This window comes from Prionailurus viverrinus, chromosome B1 (assembly GCF_022837055.1).
Source record: "Prionailurus viverrinus isolate Anna chromosome B1, UM_Priviv_1.0, whole genome shotgun sequence".
NCBI lineage: Eukaryota > Metazoa > Chordata > Mammalia > Carnivora > Felidae > Prionailurus > Prionailurus viverrinus.
Genome location: NC_062564.1, coordinates 16283110 through 16307877, shown reverse-complemented (window position 1 = coordinate 16307877; position 24768 = coordinate 16283110). Strand labels below are relative to the sequence as shown.

The 24768-nt window shown below is 39.4% G+C and overlaps 1 protein-coding gene across 1 annotated transcript; it reads left to right on the top strand.

Annotated features, from left to right (window-relative positions):
• Window positions 1-41: 41 nt before the first annotated feature.
• UFSP2 (UFM1 specific peptidase 2) lies at window positions 42-24750 on the top strand. The gene is made up of 12 exons (XM_047855171.1): window positions 42-144; window positions 3298-3376; window positions 5535-5718; window positions 5800-5866; window positions 8286-8443; window positions 8825-9017; window positions 10644-10790; window positions 13784-13948; window positions 14202-14326; window positions 16211-16287; window positions 17015-17139; window positions 24594-24750. Exons 1-12 carry the CDS (start codon window positions 142-144, stop codon window positions 24678-24680), a joined length of 1410 nt encoding a protein of 469 aa, XP_047711127.1. The 5' UTR covers window positions 42-141; the 3' UTR covers window positions 24681-24750.
• Window positions 24751-24768: the final 18 nt, after the last annotated feature.

The following is a 24768-nucleotide window of genomic DNA, read 5'->3' as shown; positions in this document are numbered from 1 at the left end:
CGCCCCCATGACGTTGCTGCGAGGCATGTTGGGAATTGTAGTCAGCCTTCCGAGGCCCCGTCCCTGGAAACACCAGTTCCGGGCCAGCGAGCTGAGCCCTAGGGCAGACGTCAGAGTCCTTGTCTTCGCCACGTCGCAGACATGGTGAGTACCTCTGCTCGCCATCGCCGCTTATGTTTCCCCTCGGGTTTCGGTAGCCTCCATGGCTCCACAGCCTTTGGAAGGAGCTGGTCCTGCCAGGGCCCACGGTGGCAGCTGCGAACTCCGTGGTCTCAGCCGGGGGACAACTGCCCGACACTACCTGGAATACCCCAGCTCAACGTTAGGATCTGCGCTGCCCGCGCCTCCTTCTTGTGTATGCATTTTGAGAACGAGGGATTATATTAGGCGTTTTTGAAGGTTTGAAGAAGTATTGGACCCGGGAAAGATACGAGTAACTTTCTTTAAAGACTGCCCAAATTTGTTATCTCCAGCTTTTACAACTGGATTCCAGGGGCGCCTGGATGGCTCAGTCAGTTAAGCGTGTCACTCTTGATTTCTGCTCAGGTCATGATCTCAGGTCAGATCGCAAGGGCTCTGCGATGACTGCAGAGACTGCTTGGGATTCTCTCTCTCTTATCTCTGCCTCTCCCCTGCTCGCACCTATCTCTCAAAATAAAAAAGTAAACATTAAACTAATTTTTTAACTGTATTCCGAGCTCTACATCTGCAGATCTACTAGTTGTACCTTCACTCAGATAATTCATATGTATTTCATTTAAAAAAATTGTTTTTAATGTTTATTTATTTTTGAGACAGAGCATGAGCGGGGAAAGGGCAGAGACAGAGGGAGACATAGAACCTGAAGCAGGCTCCAGGCCCTGAGCTGTCAGCACAGAGCCCTAGGTGGGGCTGGAACTAACAGACTGTGAGATCGTGACCTGAGCGGAAGTCGGTGGCTTAACCGACTGAGCCACCCAGGCTCCCCAATTCATATGTATTTCAAACTCCGCAAGTTCAAAACTGATTCATTATTTCCACCTCCCGGCATCCCACAACCGCTCTTCCTCCACTGATCCCCAGCTTGGTAAATGGTACCGACACCCAGCGTGTTGTGCATGCCAGAAACCTGGAAATCCTCCTTGAAACCTTCCTCTTAACTCCTGCACATCTGATCAATAATCAGATCCTATGCATTCTTACTCCTACATGGCTGTCAATTGTCATTCACTCTACTGCAACCATCCCTGTCCTTGCCACCATCAGATCTAACCATCTGTGACAGTCTTTTAAATTTTTGAAGCAGATCTTCACCAATCTATGCCGCTGCTTGGAATGGGTTCTCCCCTCTACACCCCCATCTTTCCTTTGGAATTGTTAATACTCACACCTACTTACCCTTCACATCTCAGCTTAACTGTTATTTCTTCAGAGAGGATCTCCGTTCAGAAGCCTAGGGAGATCCTAGTCCTTTCACTGAAGATCTTTTGTGGAATCTTCACAACAACCCTATGAAATAGGTTTTTTTTCCAATTTTACAGAACAGTACAAAAGTACTGAGTGACTAGTTACTTTGTGCAAAATCATATAGTGTAAATTTGCCCTTGCCTGTCTTTCTAAATTTTGTCTTCTTCGGTATCTTGCATTGTCATTAAGTATTTTTTGTTCAAATGGGTGCCTAAAATTTTCTATGGTAGTATTGTTCTTTATTTAACTGACTTCTTATTGGTAACCATTTAAGTGGCTTCCAAAAAATTTTTTTTTTGCTATGATGAACAACAGTATGTTAAGTGGACAACATTGAAGCTCATTTTCACTGAACTTCGATTATTTCCTTAGCACAAATTCCAGAAGTAGAACTGGGGCAAAGGGTATACCCTTTCAACAGGTTAGTTTGTGGAATAAATAAAAACAATCACCCTTTTAAACATGTGAGGAGGGAATTGTAAAGAGAAAAATGGTAATGGTACCTACTTCATGATGTTCTGAGGATGAGAGTTAATACCTGTCTGGCCACTTAGCATAGTGACTTTTACATTTTAAGAGCTCAATAAATGCTAGTATCTATTCATTTATTTTAAAATAGGGTTCGTAATGTGTAGTGTGGTTCTTCAGCCTGTTTGGGACCTATTTTGAGTATCTGATGAAAGCTTTGAAACCTCATCTCAGAAATTCCCTTCCTCTTTTTCTCCCCATTCCCCACAAAATGATACCTGTCATTTGTCATATGTCATCAACTCCTCGAAATTCAACATATAAACTCATATTAGGAACTACTAATAGGTTCCATTTCACATGGGCTTTTTCCCTTTATAAGGTGCAAGATTTTCCTATGCTACTAAATATTCTTCTAAAGCATAGAGATTCTTCATGACTGTATAGTATTCGTAATTATTTACCCAATCTCCCGCTGTTAACATTTAGTTTAACATCCTTATGCCGGGGCCTTTGTGTGCTCTGCAAATTTCTTTAGACTAAATTTCTGAATGCAGAAATCACTAGGCCGAGAATTTGAGTATAAGACTTTTGATTCTTATGGCCACATTGCCCTCTGAAGAAGAGTTCTACAGTTCACATCCCCACCATTATGATGTGTCAGTTTACTCTCATTGTCTTGACCACCACTGTCATCATATTAGATTCATCGTTCTTGTCCGGTTCTTAAACTAGTTCTTCACCATTGATGTTTTCATGTCATTCTTTTTTTTTTTTTTTTCAACGTTTATTTATTTTTGGGACAGAGAGAGACAGAGCATGAACGGGGGAGGGGCAGAGAGAAAGGGAGACACAGAATCGGAAACAGGCTCCAGGCTCTGAGCCATCAGCCCAGAGCCCGACGCGGGGCTCGAACTCACGGACCGCGAGATCGTGACCTGGCTGAAGTCGGACGCTTAACCGACTGCGCCACCCAGGCGCCCCTCATGTCATTCTTAAACTCGTTGTGAAGACCATAATTTGGAAATACTGTTTTAAATCAGTGGTCCTCAACCTTTTTATATTAGAATCACTGGCACAGAGGAGCTTTTAAATATCCCTGTGCCTAGACCGTCCCAGATCATTTAATCACAATCGCTGGGGTGCAGCCCGGGTGTAAGTACTTTAAGCTCCTCAGGTGACTTCAATGTGGAACAAAGATTAAGAACTCCTGATTTAGAATTTAGGGTGTTTTGTTTTTCTGCAAAAAACAGAATTAACTCATGAAATAATTTGAAGAATACAGGTTAATTAATGCCTTAGCCCAATCTCAGATACAGTCTCATTTGTATGAGGATGAGTTTGTTTTGTTTTACGATGGAATTTTGGTTCTCTTTGTCTTAGATGATTTCAGAGACTGTGGATGTACTCTTCAGAATAAGAGGAGGCCTTGATCTAGCTTTTCAGCTAGCTACTGCTAATGGTAGGTCTGACAAAAAAACAAAAAACAAAACAAAAAAACTTCTCTTTTTTTTATTATAAAATTGATGATGAAATATATCAAGATTCTCTTTATTTTGCAGATGAAACTAAGTGAGAGATAGGATGAATAAACTAAAATCATATGGTTAGTAACTTATATAAATTGGATTTAAACTTAGGGATTGTGTTCCAGCACCACCACTAGCCCATAAGGTTCCTCTAGGCAAATTAGGAAGATGTCCCCCTTTTTAAAAAAGTTCACTGCCCACTGGTGAAAAATTGTCACTATAAATATGAATATAAATGAGCACAATGTAAATGAGGCACCCAGATTTATGCATCGCAGACTTGCACCTGTGCATAACCCTGAGTCTCCACAGCCCACTCTCTTCAAGGTTATGTTGTGTGGGAATGGTACAAGAATTCTATGGGGGAAAACTCAGCAGAGTTTGTATAAAGCAAATTCTAGGATGTCTTCCTGTTTCTGATTTGGGCTAAGGCCACAAACGGAGGTAAAGAATATCAGAGGAGAAAGATGAGGAGTTGTATTTGAGATGTGTTTCATATAAGATGCCAGAGTAATCAAGTGCAGATTCCCAGCAGGCATTTGGTAATTTGAATGCAAAACTTAAGGGAGAGTGGTCAGGACTGGAGATCGAGAATATCTCTGAAGGATGATAAGCCACACCACGATAATAAATAAAATCACTCATGAAAAGTATGATGGCTGGTGTCAGAAGCCAAAGAGAAGTTCAGAAAGATAAGGAATGAAAAGTGCTAAGTTCCTTGAAGGAGATCACTAGCTGGCCATCGTTTCCATGGAAATAGGAAGGGAAAGAATGCATAATGTTCTTTCTGACACTGTAGATGCTTTTTACCTAGTAATTAATGTATTTGAGCTTGTCTTTTGATTTATTATATTCCTACTATATCAGTCTTTCAAACACGCAAAAAGAGAATCATTAATGAGAATATATAGAAGAAGGAGGTACTTAACTTTAAAGACTTCGCAATTTTTTTAGATTACATTACCTCATGGACCTTCAGGGATAAACAGAAGATAATCGAGGAATTAAGTTTATCTTTTGTAGTGCAGCTGAAAATCTTTAAATTCAGCTTTCTGAAACAGATCAAGATGTCTTAAAATCTGACTTGTTATAAGTAATCTTTTCTCTACCACAATCCCAAGGTATTTATTTATCAAGATATCAATGTAATAGTTAAATAAATATTGTAATCACAAGGTTAAATAGGTTTAGGATTTAAGAGTATTAAGCTAGGCCAAGTATATAGTATCTTCTTTAAATATATCTTCTTGAACCATGAAAAGGTTTTACATATTCCAAAATTGTATTAAATTAAAAGGAAATCCTCCTACATTGCTGGCGGGAATATAAAATGGTGCAGCTCCTTTGGAAACAGTTTGGCAGCTCCTTGAAAATGTTCAATGTAGAGTTAACCCTATGACCCAGCAATTCTACTCCTAGGTAGAGAATACAGCAAGCACTTCCTAAGAGAGTTGGAAACATCCACACGATAACTTGCACACAAACGTTCGTAGCATTATTCATGAGAGCCAGAAAGCAAAGAGACAACCCAAATGTGTTTCCACTTTGAATGGATAACCAAACTATGTGGTATCTATACAAGGGAGTTTTATTCGGCCATAAAAAGAAATGAAGTACTGATTTATGCTACAATATAGATGAACCTTGAAAATACTATACTGGGTGAAAGGTGGACGTGGACGCATGATGTGTCATTCCATTTGTAGGAAGTATCCAGAATAGGCCAATCTATAGAGACAGTGGATTAGCGGTGCCACGGGTAAGTGCAGAGGGAACGGGGAATGAGTGCTGTTAAGTACAGGTTAAGTACAGGGTGATGACAGTGTTCTGGAATTAGATAGTGATGGTTGTAAAACCTTGTCAATATGCTAAATCAAGTGAGTTGTACATGTTGAAAGGATGGATTTTTGTGGTCAATGACTTTTATCTCAATTTTTCAGAAATAAAGGCAAAATGATTTTTTTATTGAATCTGGGGAATAGTTCTTGGGAGTCAGTTTTACTCTGCTCTACTTTTGTGTGTTTAGAACCATTCGTGTTGAAAAGCTTAAAATTCGTCTTAATAACTTCTATTTATGTTCTTTTAATTTAGAAATATTTATCAAGAAGGCACTAAAACATGTGCTAAGTGACCTGTCAACCAAGCTTTCTTCAAATGCACTTGTGTTCAAAATTTGCCACAGTTCGGTGTACATATGGCCCAACAGTGACATAAACACCATCCCAGGAGAGTTGGCTGACGGTTCTGCTTGTAAGACCATAATGCGCTTTATTCAGTGAGTATGTTTGAAAACTGCTAGAAATGTTTTCAGAACATCACTGCACATTATAAACATCTTTGTGTATTAAAAATTTAGCTTTGAACAGGAAGAAGATACAAAACGAAAATTTATGAGAAAGAAAGACAAAAGGTTATCGGACATGGTAAGCAAATCACCTGTCTTCTCAGTTAAAAATGTTTAATCCTTGAATTTGGAGTGGAGTGAGATATTAGAGATTATTTAATCCAACTCTGTTATTTTTCACAGGTCAGATTATTGAGGTCCAGAAAGAGTAAATGACTTTCCAGAGGTCATATTTCTGCTTTACGTGTCGAAGCTTTTGTTCCATATTAATACATATCTTAAAGGTTTTCTTCGATGCTTTCTTTGCTCCCACAAAAAGTATACAACTCAAGTATGTTTACAAATTATATAAAAATAAATAAAACGGAATTGTTCTGAAACATGATAGTGACACATTATGCTATGAGATAGTAAGAAATAATTTACTTTTCTTCATATTGTTCTTAGTTCTGTTGCTTTTTTGAACCAGTGTTATTGAGTACTTGCCATATGCCACAAACTTGGCAGATACTGGACGTGAAAAGTGGAGCTCCTTTAAGGGAGGAAGTTGTATCAAGTTAACATGACTGCAGTGTTTTTCTAGGCTGTTACGGGAAAATGACATGAGGTTAGAGAGGTGGGCAGGGGCCACCTCAGAAGAAGCTGAACTAAACCCACAGCCATGGTAATGGAGAGGAGGGAGTGGAGACAAGAGATATCTAGGGGATGCAATGGATTATGCTTGGAAACGAATTGGATATGGGATGCCCAGTTTCTTGCTTGGGTAAAGATGGATGAAGGGGAGGACATGAGGTCAGTTTCGGTCATGTTGTTTGAGACACCAATGAGATGTCCTCGTGAGCTGTTGGATTTACAAATATGGAATGTACAAAAAAACTGGGCTGTCGATCAAATGATTTGAGAATTACCAGTAGTTGGAGCTTGACATTTTGAGTAGTACAGGTCAGTTATTTTGTAGAATGCTCCTCAGTTGGGATGTGTTAGCCTTCCTCGTGATTAGATTCAGGTGGTACACTGTTGGTAAGAATATGGCAGAAGTAATGTCACGTCCCCCTCCGTATATCATATTAAAGAGTCTTCTGCTATTGTTGATGTTAAAACTCTGATCGCTTACTTAATGCAGTGTCTGCGGGTTTTCTTCTCTGTGAGGACACTATTTTTTCCCTTATATGTAGTTAAGTGAGGCTTACTTTGTGTATCTTCTGAGGCTATATTTACGTATCCTATTCCTTACCAAAGTTTTACTCACCACTTCAGTTGGAATTGGTAATTTTTACCTGAATCCAACATTAACCTGATGGTTGCAAAGTGGTGATTTTCTATCATTTCCTTCCACATTTATTACATGAAATTATACCATAATGAAGAGCTTTGCTTTTCTTTAATTTATTATAAACATGGAAGCATAGGTTCCCATTTTATGCCATGAGTTACAATCTGTTACTCTCATTAGTTATTTGGATGCTCACATTTTATAAGATTTAGCCAATGGAAGCTTCCTTAAGCTAGCTCCAATGTCCTTTTGACACTGTATTTTTGAATACTTCCTACTTCATTCCCCAAGGTGTTCTAGGCACATCATGTACTGTCCCTGTTCCAGCTCGGGAATCAGCCATTTCTCCATTTCTTCATCTATGTAAATCCTATTTGTATTTCCAATTCTACACCTACCTCACACGGCTCATAAATGTTTTCCAGTGAGAAACCTAGCTTCCAGTATCCTCAATATTTTTCCAGATTTGTTCAAAACAGAAAGTGTCTTCAGAGTTGTTATTGTATACCCCTGTCAAAATCAAACCTACTAATAAGAGTTCAATATTTGTTTATAGTTCTTTGTGTCTTTAGACCAGGGGAATATAGTTGTAACGTATGTTTAAAAGTTCCTTTGGTATCTTGTTCATTTGATTTTTTTTTTTTTTTACTTTAAATCTCTAAAAAAGTAGAGAGAATACTGTATGAATACTGGTGAAGCTGTGTCAGCTTCAGTGTTTATCAGTGCGCGCGCACGCGCACACACACACACACACACACACACACACACACACACAGATACACACACACAAATGTTTAAAAAAAATGTTTATCCACACATGGTCAGTCTGATTTCATCTTCATCCCCACTCACTCTCCACCTTCCCTCAGATTATTTTGAAGCAGAGAAGACTTTTTTTTTAAAGATAAGATTTGTGCTTTTATTTATTCATTTTTAAAATGTTTGTTTTGAGAGAGAGGGAGAATACGGGGGAGGGACAGAGAGACAGGGAGAGAGAGAGAATCCCAAGCAGGTTCTGTACTCAGCGCAGACAAGATCTTGACCTGAGCCAGAATCAAGAGTTGGACGCTTAATTGACTGATCCTCCCAGACACCCCTACGATTTGTGCTTTTAAACAATTTACTGTCATACAGCTTTATATGGCCCTTAAAAAGTCCTTTTACTTGCCCTTAATATTTAATGTTCAATGTGCTGTAAGTTGACTATTACTGTTTATCTTTATAGCATCAAATAGTAAATATAGATCTTATGCTGGAAATGTCAACCTCTTTGGGAGCCGTAACCCCCATCATTGAAAGAGAAAGCGGGGGGCACCACTACGTTAGTATGATTTTACCCGTTGATGTAGTTCTATCTGTTGCTCCGGAAGAAACCTGGGGAAAGTAAGTATTTTGTCTTACTACTGCATTTGAATGAGCACTCCTCCCCAAAGTAATCAGAGTCGGTTTTTAAATATCATATAGGCATATCCAGGATTGTTGTAACTTTTACTCTGATTTATTCCTTGCTTATTATTAAACTGAGTCATCTAGTAAGTAAATGTTTATTTAGAGGATGTAGGGTAGTGTGCAAAACCTAAAGGGTTTTCCCTTTACCTATACTCAGAAATACACAGTTTACTTCACTATGCATAATTTAGACTTCCTTTCATAAACCTGGTCCAATCAAGTGTTTTACTGTATTTGAGATGTATTTACTCTCCACTCTCATTTTTCATAGCCATTATAACTTTCGTTAATGCCCTTGAATATTTCCCTCCACAGAGTTCGTAAACTTCTAGTTGATGCAATTCATAATCAACTAACTGATATGGAGAAGTGCATTTTGAAATATATGAAAGGAACATCTATTGTGGTTCCTGAACCACTGCACTTTTTATTGCCAGGGGAAAAAAATCTTAAAACAATTTCATATCCATCAGGAATTCCAGATGGTCAGCTGCAGTCCTATAGAAAGGTAAAACCAATTCACCTGTTCTTAGAGAAAATATGACCATGACTCATTTCGTTTTTACTTAAACATTTCTAATAAATGGAAATTATTTTGTGATTTAAGAGGAAAGTGTGGAAGCAGACTGTTATTTTTACATGTTATGTAATTTCTGTTCACATAGAACTTTTTAAAAAGTGGTATTAATGAAAAAATGCTAAACCATATGTAACATTTTGATTTCGTACATTCAGTGTGGTTCATATGTTCTGTGAAATTTTTCCATAACAAAGTACAGAAATGAAGAGATACTTACATGCCTGGAGCTGCTGATGAGTGTTTAGAAATAAACTGCTTTCCCCTTCTGTTATTTTAAGATTTGTGAAAGAGACAAGATTACAGTCAGAGAAGGGAAGTTAGGATTTATGCTAATTCTAATTAGGATTTTAGTAATACTTCATCCCCCATGTTCCACCGTTATTTGGGTTTCACTAGAGGTATTTTGAAGAAAACATGATCAGCATTAAAAGAACTGAGATTGATGAAATGACTGGTTTTGGAATGCATATTTTTGATGTCTGGTCTTGCCTGGCACCCATCCAATTATACTGTGGGAGCATCTTCCTCATCCCCCTGGGAAGAGGTGTCATACTGTAACCCTCTGCACCCTCTGTAAGTGTTGCTGGCGGAATTGACCTGCAAAGGCACCACGTCATCCCATTCAAACTGCAAGATACGTGGGAGATACAAAAAAGGAAAATGCCGGACTTTACAAAGTAACTGTCACACTTTTATACAGTTGGGAAAATTTTGCATTTTAAACACGTATGTGCATTTTAATTTTGATGCCATATTGGTTGGTTTCCTACCACCGAATTTCTACTTCATAATTTAATCACCACCCCTTGTATTTGTGAAGCACTCTAAGCATGATTTTTCAAAATACTGTCACATAATTCTATTATTGTTCATTATAATTTACTCATTTGCAAGGCTGTTTCAAAACCAGTCTTTAGCCTGGATGTGTTTTAACAGATTGTGTTATAGTAAATAATTAATTTGAAATTATCTTACTTCTCTCACTCTGACAAATTACAGCTGGCCCTTGAACAACACGGGTTTGAACTGCAGGGATCCTCTCGTACATAGATTATCTTCAGTAAATACCATCCAGCACTATAAATGTATTGTCTCTTCCATACGATGTTCTAAATAACGTTTTCTTTTCTGTAGCTTACTTTATTGTAGGAATGCAGTATACGATACATATAACATACAAAATATGTATTAATCATTAATGTGTTTATAAGGCTTCCAGTCAACAGTGGCTATTCAGTTTTTGAGGGGTCAGTGTCTCTAATCCCCGCATTGTTCAAGGGTCAACTGCATTTTCATTTTTTCTGCGTTCCCTTCCCATTTTTACCCATATCCATAGAAAAACATAAATAACTCTCATTTGGTTTTAGTTTGTTATTATATTATTATTCTATATGCTATCATATTATATTAGTTTAGCGAATTATGTGTGTTTGATAACTTTTATAGCCAGTATATAATTAGTTTTGTTTTATCTCTTTAGCTTGAGTTTGTTTACTGATAAGGAATCTAAGTTATTTAACTTTTTTCTCTTCTACTGATTCTGATTTCATTTAGGAGTTACATGACCTCTTCAATCTGCCTCATGACAGACCTTATTTCAGAAGGTCTAATGCTTATCACTTTCCAGATGAACCATACAAAGATGGTTACATTAGAAATCCACACATTTATCTCAATCCACCTAACATAGAGACTGGTATGGTGAGTTTAATAATTATTTATAGAGTCAACTGATCATCAGTGTCAGTGGTGGGTTTTTTGGTTTTTCTTGGCTCTTTGTATCCAGTGGAAATTATAAGGATTTATTCATAATGTCTGTCGTCTCTAAAACAAAATTTACCACCCATTTCTTTTAATAATCATTGCTTAAGATAGTAGTAATTCACAGTAGTCTAAAAAGGTCAGGTATAGGTATTATGTACCACATTTTTCCTACTAAAATTCCATTCCCCAACTTATTTAAAAGCCTTGCCCCCATCTGTTCCATTTATTTTCATTCTGAACCTGAGAAATCACACTAAGTAGGCTAAGTATTCTACCCAGGGCATGCCGTGGCAGGAGTCTGGTTAGGGCCTGCAACACGTTTCCTGTGCTTCACGGCCCTGGTTGCAGGTGGTGGCTCCTCACTCACGGCAGCTCAGGTAAGAGTGGACTGGTGGAGTGTGGGGAGGGTTCTTTGCGGGGTTTGAGTAGGGCCAGTAAGCAGGGGCTCGGGGCCATCCGAGAACAGGAACGCGTGCTCGGCCGGCCTCCTAGAACTTAGCAGCCCTGTGACCGGCAGCCACCTGTCTCAGGCCCCTGCTGCTCCTTGGTGGCATTTCTGCTGCTTTCTGTGGGTTTGCTTTGATCCTAACTGGCCTGCTTTTCTCAGCCTCCATTTCTTCATCGCTGAAGCCTGTGTGTAATTTTTTCCTGCCCTCCTCAGAGCTGCTCACTGCCCACATCATTTAAGGTCCATTCCCTTAAACTCAGGCCGCCGAGAGAGGAAACTTAATTGTCCATCGTGTCATGGCATTTATTCAGTATCTGCTGAGTCTCTGTGTGCTTTGTAAGGAAATCTTATTAAAAATGAACATATACGGGGCGCCTGGGTGGCTCAGTCGGTTGAGCGTCCGACTTCAGCTCAAGTCACGATCTCGCGGTCCGTGAGTTGGAGCCCCGCGTCGGGCTCTGGGCTGATGGCTCAGAGCCTGGAGCCTGCTTCCGATTCTGTGTCTCCCTTTCTCTCTGCGCCTCCCCCATTCATGCTCTGTCTCTCTCTGTCTCAAAAATAAATAAATGTTAAAAAAAATTTTTTTTTTAAATGTATGTGCTTTGTAAGGAAATCTTATTAAAAATGAACATATGCTACAATGTCTATGTAGAGGACTTCGGGGACCACATCAGTAGGCTGAAATCCAGGTGTCAGCAAAGTCAGGCAGCTTCTAGACACTTTAGGGGAGAATCTATCCCTGCCTCTTCCAGCTTCTGGTGGCTGTATCACTTCCTGTCAGCCTCTGTGGTCATGCTGCCTTCTCTTCTCCTCCTCTGTGTTAGAGTTCCTTCTCCACTCCCTCGCAAGGACACTTGTGGTTACATTCAGGGCCTATCTTGATAGTCCAGGCAAATTTGCCCATATGTTAAGACCCTTGATTTAATCATATCTGCAAAGGCCTCCCTCAAACTTTTTTTCTTTTTTCTTTTTGTTCTTGTTTTCTGTTTTGACCATGTAAGGTAGCATTCACAGGTTCCAGAGATTAGGAGATAGATATCATTTGGGGACCATTTTTCAGTCTACTGCAATGTTCTAGTTATAAATTTTCTGTGTGTGCTTGAGAAGAAAATATATTGTCTAATTGTTGGGTGAGGATTCTGTATTTGTCCATGCCTCTTCCTAGCTAATTTAAGCCAAAAAATGATAGTACCAGTTTGTGGTGGGAGGTGGGGAACATGTATTCTTTTTTAATGTTTATTTTATTTTTTGAGAGAGAGACACAGCATGAGCGGGGAAGGGGCACAGAGAGAGGGAGACACAGAATCCAAGCAGGCTCCAGGCTCCAAGCTGTCAGCACGGAGCCTGAGTCGGGGCTGGAACTCACTAATCATGAGATCATGACCTGAGCTGAAGTTGGAAGCTCAACCGACTAAGCCACCCAGGCGCTTAATATTGCTTTATACAACAAGAAAGAAGTTATATGATCTTGGCCTTTATTTAAGGATTTGTTTTTAATGTTTATTTTATTTTTTGAGAGAGAGAGAAAGAGCATGAGCGGGGGAGGGGCAGAGAGAGAGGGAGACACAGAATCTGAAGCAGGCTCCATCTAGGCTCTGAGCTGTCAGCACAGAGCCTGACGTGGGGCCCTAACTCACAGACCCTGAGATTGTGACCTGAGCTGAAGTCGGCCGCTTAACCGACTGAGCCACCCAGGTTCCCCTCTTTAAATAGCATACCTGGGTTTTAATCAATGGCAGGTTTACAAAATTGGAGAAACATTCTTCACATGTCCCATTATGTGGACCCTTTGTTTGTTCATTCCTTCCTTCATCATTTATTCAACAAATATTTACTGGCTATGAACCATTAGCCAGGCCCGCTGGAGAAGCTTAGGCCCAGAAATAAATAAGACACAGTACTTGCCCTTATTGAACTCACATATTAGTGTAGTTAGACAGAGATTTAAAAAGTAATAAGTAATGGGTCAAGTAGTGCTTTGGGAAAAAAAAAAAAAAAAAAAAAAAAGCAGGAGAGAGAGTAACAGCCAGGGCAAGAGGTGGGTGGTGAGGGAGTAAGCATGCCATGTTTAGGTTGGATGATCACAAAGGCCTCTGACATTTGAGCAGAGACCTGAGTGAAATAAGGGTGCAGAGCTGCAAAACTGGGAAAAGAGTGTTGCAGGCAGGGAGAACCATAAGGCTCTGAGATCAGATTGTCCCTGGCATATCTGAACCTAAAACAGAGCATGCAACAGAGGAAAGCCAAGATGAAACTGCCAGAGGGCGGGACTTAACAGGCCTGACAGCCTATGGTAAGGACTTTAGACATTTAATAAAAAGCCAGGAGGGTATAACGTTCAACTATAGTTATCAAGGCATTTTTATAAGGAATTACAGTAACAGTCTAGCTCTGAGAACAGTAAACTTGGCTTGGGTATATTATAGAATATATGCATCTATCTTAAGTTTAATATGTTACTCTATTTCTTCTTTTTATATAGATTCATGTGGTCCAGGGCATATACAGTTATCATCACTACATGCAGGATCGGACGGATGACAGTGGCTGGGGCTGCGCTTACCGATCTCTGCAGACCATCTGCTCTTGGTTCAGACACCAGGGCTACACAGAGAGACCCATTCCAACGCACAGAGAAATTCAGCAGGTACAGAACATGCCATTTAAAATTATAATCAATTGTACGTTTCATGACCCCTTAATGTACTGCTAACAATTATTATTACCTCATGGTACACACAGACTTTTTTCTGTTTTGAAGGAAAAAAATATATACCTGTAATCGGAAAAAAAGGTCCTAAATAGAGTTTTTAATGGCTGTCTTGTGTATGGTTTTTTTTTGTATTTTTAAATTTTAAATACGTATTTTTTTTGTATTTTTAAATTTTAAATACGTAAAGGCTCTAGTTGATGCCGGGGACAAACCAGCAACATTTATCGGATCACGGCAATGGATTGGATCTATCGAGGTGCAGCTGGTACTGAACCAACTGATTGGAATAACATCAAAAATACTGTTCGTCAGGTGAGGATGCTAAGAAATTAGTGAAATCATTTCAAACCAAGATTGTCATTTTATTAAAATAATAAGAAAACTAGATCTTTTTCTCCTTTCTCTTCCTCCACATTCTTTCTCCCCTCCCTGTTGCTTCATTGCTTTATTAATCCCATTTATTTATTTATTTATAATTTTTTTTAATGTTTATTTTTTGAGAGAGAGACAGACAGACAGAGTACAAGCAGGGGAGGGGCAGAGAGAGAGGGAGACACAGAATCTGAAGCAGGCTCCAGGCTCTGAGCTGTCAGCCCAGAGCCCGACAGGGGGCTCAAACCCACAAGCTGTGAGATCATGACCTGAGCCAAAGTCAGATGCTTAACTGACTGAGCCACCCAGGCACCCCTAATCCCATTTTTTTAAACCCTGAGCTTTTTTTGGTTATTTTTTAGAAGACTTTGAGTCAATGAGTAACTTTCGTGATATATACTTGTATGGTCTAGAGTTAATTTTAGCCTAGAAGAGGAAAACTTGGGAATATGTCAACTTTGACTGGAGTTACATAAAATCAAATTTTTTTATCCTCAAGTCTTTAAAAAGTCTTCAAAGGAGAAAATCAAATGTTGATCTATGACTGCCCTTTTTGTGTAACTCCTGCTCTTTTTCTAAGATGTCAGTGAACTAATAATGTGTCCAAATAATATATTCATTTTTTTCCAATACATCTTAACCATAATTCTAGCATTAAAATATGAGCAAATATTAGTTAAATAAGATTAATTTCTATGACCGTAAGTAGCTTACTCCTTGTTTATGAGCTTATGTTTTATTTTTTCTTAAGTTTATTTATTTTAATAGAGACTGAGAGAGCATAAGCCAGGGGAGGGGCAGAGAGAGAGGGAGAATCCCAAGCAGGCTCCATGCAGTCTGCACAGAGCCTGATTCAGGGCTTGAACTCAAGAAACCGTGAGATCATGACCTGACATGAAACCAAGAGTTGGACGCTCAACCGACCGAGCCACCCAGGCGCCCCTATGAGCTTGTGTTTTAAATACATTTTCTATTACAACAACCTCAGTAGATACAGTAACACCATCCTTTTTTGTGCATGTGCTTTTGTCCAAGTTCATCCGATTTCACACTTGCAGTTTGGATTGGCTCTGGAAACCAATACTAACAAATAAATGATAGATTAAGTATTGAAGCATATGGTGCTCAAAAAGTGAGCATTTTGGCCCCTTAAAACTTTACACATGCCTTACTAAGAAGGTAAGGATTAGCACCACTTGGCCCGTCCAATCTAAAAAATAACCTCCCTTCATCTGACCATCTTTCTCTCTTCTCAAAAATACGAATTGTATAGGACATTGAAATATCCCTAAAAATAGTATGTCGTACTTGAAAACATCTTGCAGTTTTCATGTTGGCCTCACAGATATTGTCTATTTTAGTCCCAAAGCTCCTGTCGTGTAGACAGGGCAGGGTGATTGGTCCCGATTTAAAGATAAGGAAATACAGACTGAGTCTGATGGCAAGAAGACAAGAACCCAGGACTTAAAACTCATTTTTCCAAAATTAAATCCATCCATAAGAGCCCACTGGGCATCAATGTGACCACTTTTACTCCCCAGTTAAAAATCCAGACCCTTCTTTATGCAGTTGCAGAAGCAAAGGAACAGGGTCTCCTTACTTCTTTCCTAGCATGTTTAGTGGCCTTAAATATTTTAAGAGGTTATGGTGCTTTAAATTGCTCTCAGGTCAGTTCCTGACCACTTAATTGTATTTAAATTTATATCGTATTTTTTTCAGTAACCAAAAAAAGAAAACAAAAAGGTAGAAAACATTGGCTCCCTAACTCCTTAATGACTTTAGTGTGAGAAATTGTTCATCTGACAGAGAATGGTTTCTTTCTAGCCAAGGTTCTGAAATGGCCTCTCAAGGACGGGAGCTGGCTAATCATTTCCAGAGTGAAGGAACTCCAGTAATGATCGGTAAGGTGTTCTGGACATCTTGGGCTCCTTTGATAGAGTGGAGAACATGTAAAATGTATTGTTAATGTAAATAATGTCACATAAAATCAGTCATTTTTAAACCTTTCAAAATTAGCTTTTATACCGTATATATTGACCTCTGGGTATTTATTTTTCAATTTCCAAGGTGGGAAGAAAGCTAAAACAAAAGATAAAGGTTAAGAAGAGAAATGATAACTGTGTTGAAATATTTAAAGAGTTGAGAGCAGTATAGAAAAGAGGTCATTGTCACTCAGTTGAGCCTCGTAAGTCATGGTGCTGTCACTAACTTGGCTGGCTGTGTGACACTGTACAGATTGCTTCACCTCACTGGGCTGTATGTGTCAAAAGGATCAGATTAGTCGATCTAAAGATTGATGATTCTATGAGGAACAAGACTGTTCTCTTGGGAGGAGTTTAGACCCTGCATAGCCCTTCATAAATCCAGTATCAGTAATGCCATGGATGTGGCAGTGGAATATAAACCTTATATGGTTATAAATATGATTGTATCTTTTTTGTCTTTAAAGATATAATTTTATCTTCTCAGTGTATTTGACATCATCTGTGGTCTTTTATAATATAGGCTAGTCCATTCTAATGCGATATTAGATCAATTAATAGGCAAGATAGTGCTTTTAAATTGCAATTGAGTAGCAAGTTGAGATTCATACATGCCCTCTCACAGTTCACATTTCCTCTGTTATAGGGGGAGGAGTTTTGGCCCACACAATACTAGGAGTGGCGTGGAACGAAATTACCGGGCAGATAAAATTTCTAATTTTAGATCCACATTATACAGGCGCTGAAGATCTGCAAGTTATTTTGGAAAAGGTAAGTATCTGTTTAACAGAAATGAAGATACAAGGCAAAGAACCTGGAACCAAAAGATAGCAAACTGGCTGTTAACAGAAGGACTCTAAACCGAGGGCAGTGATCCACACTATAAGGAGGTATTCTGGGGCTATAAGGAGTATCTTTCTAGGTAGGGAGAACAAGAGGAAACTAAAGTAAATTGCAAAGAAAAAACTTCAGATTTATAAACACTTTCTTAATTATTAACTTAATAATGGAACACACAGCTCATCATTATATTCCTTTGGAGATGTTACAACTTTGCATAAACAAATGTATTGAAATAGGAGGGTAGATTAAATAACCTTTATAGGGGCGCCTGGGTGGCGCAGTCGGTTAAGCGTCCGACTTCAGCCAGGTCACCATCTCGCGGTCCATGAGTTCGAGCCCCGCGTCAGGCTCTGGGCTGATGGCTCAGAGCCTGGAGCCTGTTTCCGATTCTGTGTCTCCCTCTCTCTCTGCCCCTCCCCCGTTCATGCTCTGTCTCTCTCTGTCCCAAAAATAAATAAACATTGAAAAAAAAAAATTAGGGGCGCCTGGGTGGCGCAGTCGGTTAGGCGTCCGACTTCAGCCAGGTCACGATCTCGCGGTCCGTGAGTTCGAGCCCCGCGTCAGGCTCTGGGCTGATGGCTCGGAGCCTGGAGCCTGTTTCCGATTCTGTGTCTCCCTCTCTCTCTGCCCCTCCCCCGTTCATGCTCTGTCTCTCTCTGTCCCAAAAAAATAAATAAACGTTGAAAAAAAAAATTTTTTTAAAAAAAGAAAAAAAAAATTAAATAACCTTTATAATTGTATTAGTAACCAAAAATAAACTAAACGGTATGGAGGCTTGACTACTTTTAATGTATTTACATATAACTTAATCTCATTCTATAAAAGATTTGAATTTGAGACAAAATTCCAGAGTAGTCATTGATACTTACAATATCAGTTAAAGGAGGGATAAATTTAATTTATAGGCAACAAATTTACACATATGAAAACTCATACTAAAACTTTAGAAGGCAAGTATAAGACATAATTAACTTGAATTTTAACTACTATATTCTTTGCCAAATATATTAAAATTACAAAAAATGCATACAACCTTTCCAGCCATAAGCCAATGAATATATCATACTGTTACTGCCTTTTATTTTTATCATGTTGTCACTAAGTCAACATCAACATGAATGAAAAGGTTTCTCTGAACTGTGAATTTATAATTTAATTAGATCATTTTCTTATGTAAAAAGCTTTAATTAGGAGTTATAAATAATATCTTAAGTTCTATATTTAAAAACTCTAGGGGAGCCTTGGTCGCTTAAGCATCCAATATCAGCTCAGGTCATGATCTCACAGTTCATGAGATCGAGCACCTCGTCGGGCTCCACAATGACAGTGATAGCCTGCTTGGGATTCTCTCTCCCTTTCTTCCTGCCTGCCCCGTTTGCTCGCCTTCTCAAAATAAATAAATACACTTAAAAAAAAAGAATAATACTAAAAATAAACTCTAGAATTTTATATTTTACTTTTTTATATATTATTCTTTTTATTTTATTTAATCCAAGTTAGTTAACATAAGTGTAATAATGATTTCAGGAAAAGAATTTGGTGATTCATCACTTATGTATCATCACACGTGTCCTAATGCCCCTTGCCCATATAGCCCATCCCCCACACAATACCCCTCCAGCAACCCTCAGTTTGTTCTCTGTATTTAAGAGTCTCTTATGGTTGTTAAATACAGAGAACAAACTGAGGGTTGATGGGAGGAGGGGAAAATGGATGATGGGCATTGAGGAGGGCACTTGTTGGGATGAGCACTTGTTGTTGTATGTAAGCAATGAATCATGGAAATCTACTCCCGAAGCCAAGAGCACACTGTATATACTAGGTTAGCTACCTTTATAGTAAATTCTATTAAAAAAAAAATATCTCATGGTTTACTTCCCTCTCTGTTTTTATCTTATTTTTCCTTCGTTTCCCCTGTGTTCATCTGTTGTGTTTCTTAAATTCCACATAGGAGTGAAATCAGGTGATATTTGTCTTTCTCTGATTTATTTAGCTTAGGATAATACACTCTAGTTCCATCCATGTTGTTGCAGATGGCAAGATTCCATTCTTTTTGATTGCCAAGTAATATTCCATTGTGTATATATACCTCATCTGCTTTAGCCATTCATCAGCTGATGGACATTTGGGCTCTTTCCATACTTTGACTATTATTGTTGATAGTGCTGCTATAAACATTGGGGTGCACATGCCCCTTTGAAACAGCACACCTGTATCCCTTGGATAAATGCCCAGTAGTGCAATTGCTGGGTCGTAGGCTAGTTCTATTTTTAGTTTTTTGAGGAACCTCCATACTGTTTTCCAGAGTGGCTGCACCAGCTTGCATTACCAAAAACAATGCAAAAGAGATCCTCTTTCTCCACATCCTCGCCAACATCTGTTGTTGCCTGAGTTGTTAATGTTAGCCATTCTGACAGACATCAGGTGGTAATCTCATTGTGGTTTTGATTTGTATTTCCCTGCATCTTTTTCATGTCTGTTAGTCATCTGGATGTCTTCTTTGGAAATATGTCTGTTCTTTTGCTCATTTCTTCACTGGATTATTTGGTTTTTGGGTGTTGACTTAGTAAATTCTTTATAGATTTTGGATACTAACCCTTTATCTGATTTGTCATTTGCAAATATCTTCTCCCATTCTGTCGGTTGCCTTTTAGTGTTGTTGACTTTTTCCTTCGCTGTGCAGGTTTTTATCTTGATGATGTCCCAATAGTTCATTTTTGCTTTTGTTTCTTTTGCCTCTAGAGACATGTCTAGTAAGAAGTTGCTGCGGCCAAGGTCAGAGAGGTTGTTGCTTGTTTTCTCCTATAGGATTTTAAAGGTTTCATGTGTTACATTTAGGTCTTTCATCCATTTTGAGTTTGGTCCAGGTTCATGCTTCTGCATGTTGCTGTCCAGTTTTCCCAACACCATTTGCTGAAGAGACTGCCTTTTTTTCATTGGATATTCTTTCCTGCTTTGTTAGAGATTAGTTGGCCTTACATTTCTGGGTCCATTTCTGGGTTCTGTATTCTGTTCCCTTGATCTATGTGTCTGTTTTTGTGCCAGTACCATATTGTCTTGATGATTACAGCTTTGTAATACAGCTTGAAGTCTGGAATCGTGATGCCTGCAGCTTTGGTTTTCTTTTCCAACATTACTTTGGCTATTCAGGGTCGTTTCTGGTTCCATACAAATTTTTAGAATTGTCTGTTCTAGCTCTGGGAAGAATATTGGCGTTATTTTGATAGGGGTTCCATTGAATGTATAGACTGCTTTGGGTAGTATCGACATTTTATCTTCTGTATCACTGATTTGCTGCTTTGATTGGTCCATCCTTGCCATCACAGCATCCATTCAAGATTGCATCTCAGTTATAGAATTTTTAATTTCAGCCTGACTAGGTTTTAGTTCTTTTACCTCTGCAGAAAGGGATTCTCTATTGTCTTCCATACTTTTTTCAACACCAGCTAGTATTCTTATAATTGTGGTTTTAAATTCTAGTTCAGACATCTTACTGTATCTGTGTTGATTAAATCCCTGGCCATGATTTCTTCTTGTTTTTTATTTTGGTGTACATTCCTCCCTCTCGATCTTGACCTGAGCCGAAGTCGGATGCTTAACTGACTGAGCCACTCAGGCGCCCCCCCCCCCGCCCACTGGCAAATTTTTAAATAATAGAATAAAATAAGGAAAATAAATAAAATTAAAAATTAAAAAATTTGATCTCTTTCTGTATCCAAGAAAGAAAAAGAAAACAACAGAAGCAAAAACAAACAAACAAACAAGCAAACAGAATGCAGCCTGAATGAAGTTACATCCAGTTTCCCCAGAAACTGAAACTTTGCATCACACTCTAGTCCTTAAACAGGTGGAAGGGATTTGTCCTGGTCTTCTCCAGGATATGCCTCGAGGGTGCAGGTGGGCAGGACTTCTGGCAATGGCTCCGTTGTCAACTTGGTGGCGCTGATTAGCTCACTGGGGTCTATCCCTGTGTGCGCACATGTGCGCTTGAGGTGAAAATGGTTTCACCCAGCTCTCTAGTCTCTGGCGTGGGGATTTTGTGCCCTCACACACGTGATCAAGCACCCCTCCTTTGTTTCAGGCTCCTGCCTTTACTCTGTCTGTGTCTAAGTTGTCTGCCTGCCAGGCATGAACTCTGAGACTTCAGACTGTGCGCTCCGCTGTTTATAGAATCCTGGTGGAATTGAAACCCACTCCTTTCTCTCTCTCAATGGTTTTGGGAAACTGATTTCTTGTCCATTCCCCTGCAAGTGTTTTCACTCTTTCTCTTTCTAGCTACTTTCAGGGGGCGCAGTCCCAATACACTGCACTCTCCCCCTTTCTCTCTGTCCTCTCTCCATGAAAACAGCTCCTTACCCTCCATGGCTCCGCTGCTTTTCTCTCCGCACCATCTACCTGCCAAGTTATCTGGCTCAAATTATGCAGATTGTTGCATTAATCCTCACATCAATTTCCTAGGTTTTCAAAATGGTTTGATGCTGATCTAGCTGCATTTCAGGGATAAGACAAGGTCAGGGTCCCCATAATACTCTACCTTCTTAACTCTGTCCAGGTCATTTTTTTAAAGCAGAATTCCTGGAGAATTGGGTAGTTTAACATTGAAATTGATTGGGGATACACTTTCAGAAGTTGAAAAGAACATAACTGCATGAGGTTACTAAAGCCCTGAGGATAAGGGGTTTTAGTATGTAAAGAGCTTCATTGTGTGTGGCTGAACTGTTTTATATTTCAGACTAGTAAAGTCTTTTGCTAATGCTAAGACTATCTAAATACTGACAGGATATAAGTGCATTCTGCTTTTCTCTTTCAAGACATTTGGACTTTTAAATCTATGTATGGAATGTTTTTGGCCGGTACATGCCAATGGAAGCAGTGTTTACTCTTTCTTTAGCAAACTGTTTACTCATTCAGCATGAAGTACCTACCTAATATGTGCCATCCACTGTCCAAAGCAATAGGGGTATTAAAGAAGGTCTTTAAAGAGCTCTTAGTCTAGCTACAAGGACAGAGGAGATCCAAAAAGGATTCCCCAGAAAGAATATGGTTACCTAAGAGGGAGCTGGAACTCCTGTAGAGTTGTAGATCCTGTAGAGGGCTCCCTTAGACACAGTGAAAGGAAAGCAGGGCATGTTCCCCAAACTACAGTAGTTTGAACCTGAGTAGAGCTGGTTTAAGGGGTGTGTCTGGTGGGATAGTCATTGGGAGCCCTGTGAGAAACCAGGCATTTAGATTTCATCTTCTAGGCAATGAGAAACCTTATTTTAATTAGAGGTGTGATACAGATAAAATTACTTCTTTCTGGCTGGCATGAGGAACTTTGCACTAGATGGAGTTGTCCAGATAGGGTTTTCTGAAGCATCTGGATAGATCCAGTAAGGCATTGTTCCTGATTACTGTCTCTAAGGACTGTGCTGTCCTTTGCAAGTTATATTTCCATAGATTCTATAAAAAACCCTTTGCCGTATTGGCACACAGAAGGAGCTGTGAAGCCAAGGCCTGGCCATCGGTGGAACTATTGACTCTCACTTAACTCAACAATCTAGAGCACTGTTTTATAGTCTGTTCAGGCTGCTATGACAGAACACCATAGCCTGGGTGGCCTTACAATTCTGGAGGCAGAGAAATCCAAGGCACCGGCATGTCTGGTCTGGTGAGCCCCGCTTACTAGTTCACAGAGAGCAGTCTTTTTCAGGGTCTTCCACGTGGTAGAATGGATGAGGGACGATTCCGCAGCCTCGTTAATGAGGGCACTGATGCCATCCATGAGGGCTCCGCCCTCATAACCTAGTCCCCTCCCAAAGGCCCCCTTCTAGCTACCATCACCTTAGGGATTAGGTTTCACATGAATTTGGGGAGGACACCAACTTTCAGTCTGTAGGGGGAGCTACAGGGAGAGTTCTGTCTCCGCCTGACCTCTCTTTACCCCTTTGTGGAACTTCCCTGTTTGAAGTTCCCAGACCACTCGCCTCAAAAGGAAAGAGCAGGCTCCCCTATCTACTGCCATCAGTTGCTGGTTTGGGCACCCTCTCTACCCACTTCTTTTTTAAATATTTGAGTCTGGTTACCTGAAAAAGCCCTCAAAGATTAAAACAGATCATATAAGCCTTTTTTTCTGTTCATCAAGAAAACAGATTTTAGAACATTAAATTTATGAGAAAAAAAGTTTGCTAAAAGAGATAATAAAAAGCTTATTTACGTATAAAAAACAGATCTCAAAGATAAATTAGCAGTTACCTGGGGGCAGGGGAACACGACTGATGGAGCATTTTTTGTTTTTTTACTTGCATTTGAAATCAGATTAAAGAACATGTCTACTGAACCCTCCAACCTCCACACTAAAAAATAGAGCTAACACACTATCTTCTGTAGAAAGCATGCACTTGAACTCTAGGTCCCTGACTGAATGCCCAGCAGCTTCCTAGTTACTTAGGGTAACTGTCACTCACCCACTGGTATTTATTTTAAGAGTCCTAGCTGGCCTCCTCAAAAGTATTTTGCAAGCAAAGCATTTCATTTCAGAATGATATAACTCAGACTAGTCATTAGCTGAGTCTTTAAGAAAATAAACCAGGGGCACGTGGATGGCTCAGGCAGTTAAGTGTCTGACTTCGGCTCAGGTCATGATCTCACGGTTTGTGAGTTTGAGCCCCGTGTCAGGCTCTATGCTGACAGCTCAGAGCCTGGACCCTGTTTCAGAGTCTGTGTCTTCCTCTCTCTCTCTGGCCCTCCCTAGCTTGTGCTCTGTCTCTCTCTAAAAAAAAATAAACATTTAAAAAGTTTAAAAAAAGGAAAGAAACCAATGGCCCTGAAAGAAATTTGATACGCTTTTGTATTTACAATGAGATTTTGTTTGAACGTAATTTTCTCTGCTGGGAGAAAGGATTAATAGTGATATGAAGAATGGAGAGTGGCATGATTATGGCCCAAAGACAGTGAAGGGCATCTCAAGAAGCCAGCACAGATTTCTCCCTGCCACACACATTTCCTCATAGCTAAGATGCACGGCATGGTCCCCAGACAGTCTTTAGTGGACAACTAAGAAAAACAGACTGCCAGTTCAACTATCACCTGCCATCGACTGCCAGAATTGTACATCGTAAAATCAAGAAAAATGTGGTATTTGGAGTAACAGTTACCATAAGGAATTTTTAAAAATACTTTCTAGGATTAAGTACCATAGAGTTAAAATTTTGTTAAACTCTACCTGAAATGGACCCACGTCTGTTAATGTCCATGCTTCCCAGGAGTTCAGATCTCTGACTTATACAGGTAGTCTTATTACAGGATCCAGCGGACAGAACAGGTTTTTAAAATGTTACAGTTTTGATCATGTAGTCCTATAATTTTGTAAAAGATTTTCCTTTCGCTTCTCCCAAATCTAGGGCTGGTGTGGATGGAAGGGCCCAGACTTTTGGAACAAGGATGCTTACTATAATTTATGTCTTCCTCAGCGACCAAATGTTTTCTAAAGTATCTTGAACTCAGACTGTAGTAAAGTTGTGTTATAAATTTGTTAATAAAGACAAACTTTAAATCCTGGGTGTGGGTTGATGGATT

Coding starts and splice junctions, on each gene's coding strand:
- UFSP2 (XM_047855171.1), top strand. Junction 3,377..5,534: donor TCAGCTAGCTACTGCTAATG/GTAGGTCTGACA, acceptor CTTTTAATTTAG/AAATATTTATCAAGAAGGCA. Junction 5,867..8,285: donor ACAAAAGGTTATCGGACATG/GTAAGCAAATCA, acceptor TTATCTTTATAG/CATCAAATAGTAAATATAGA.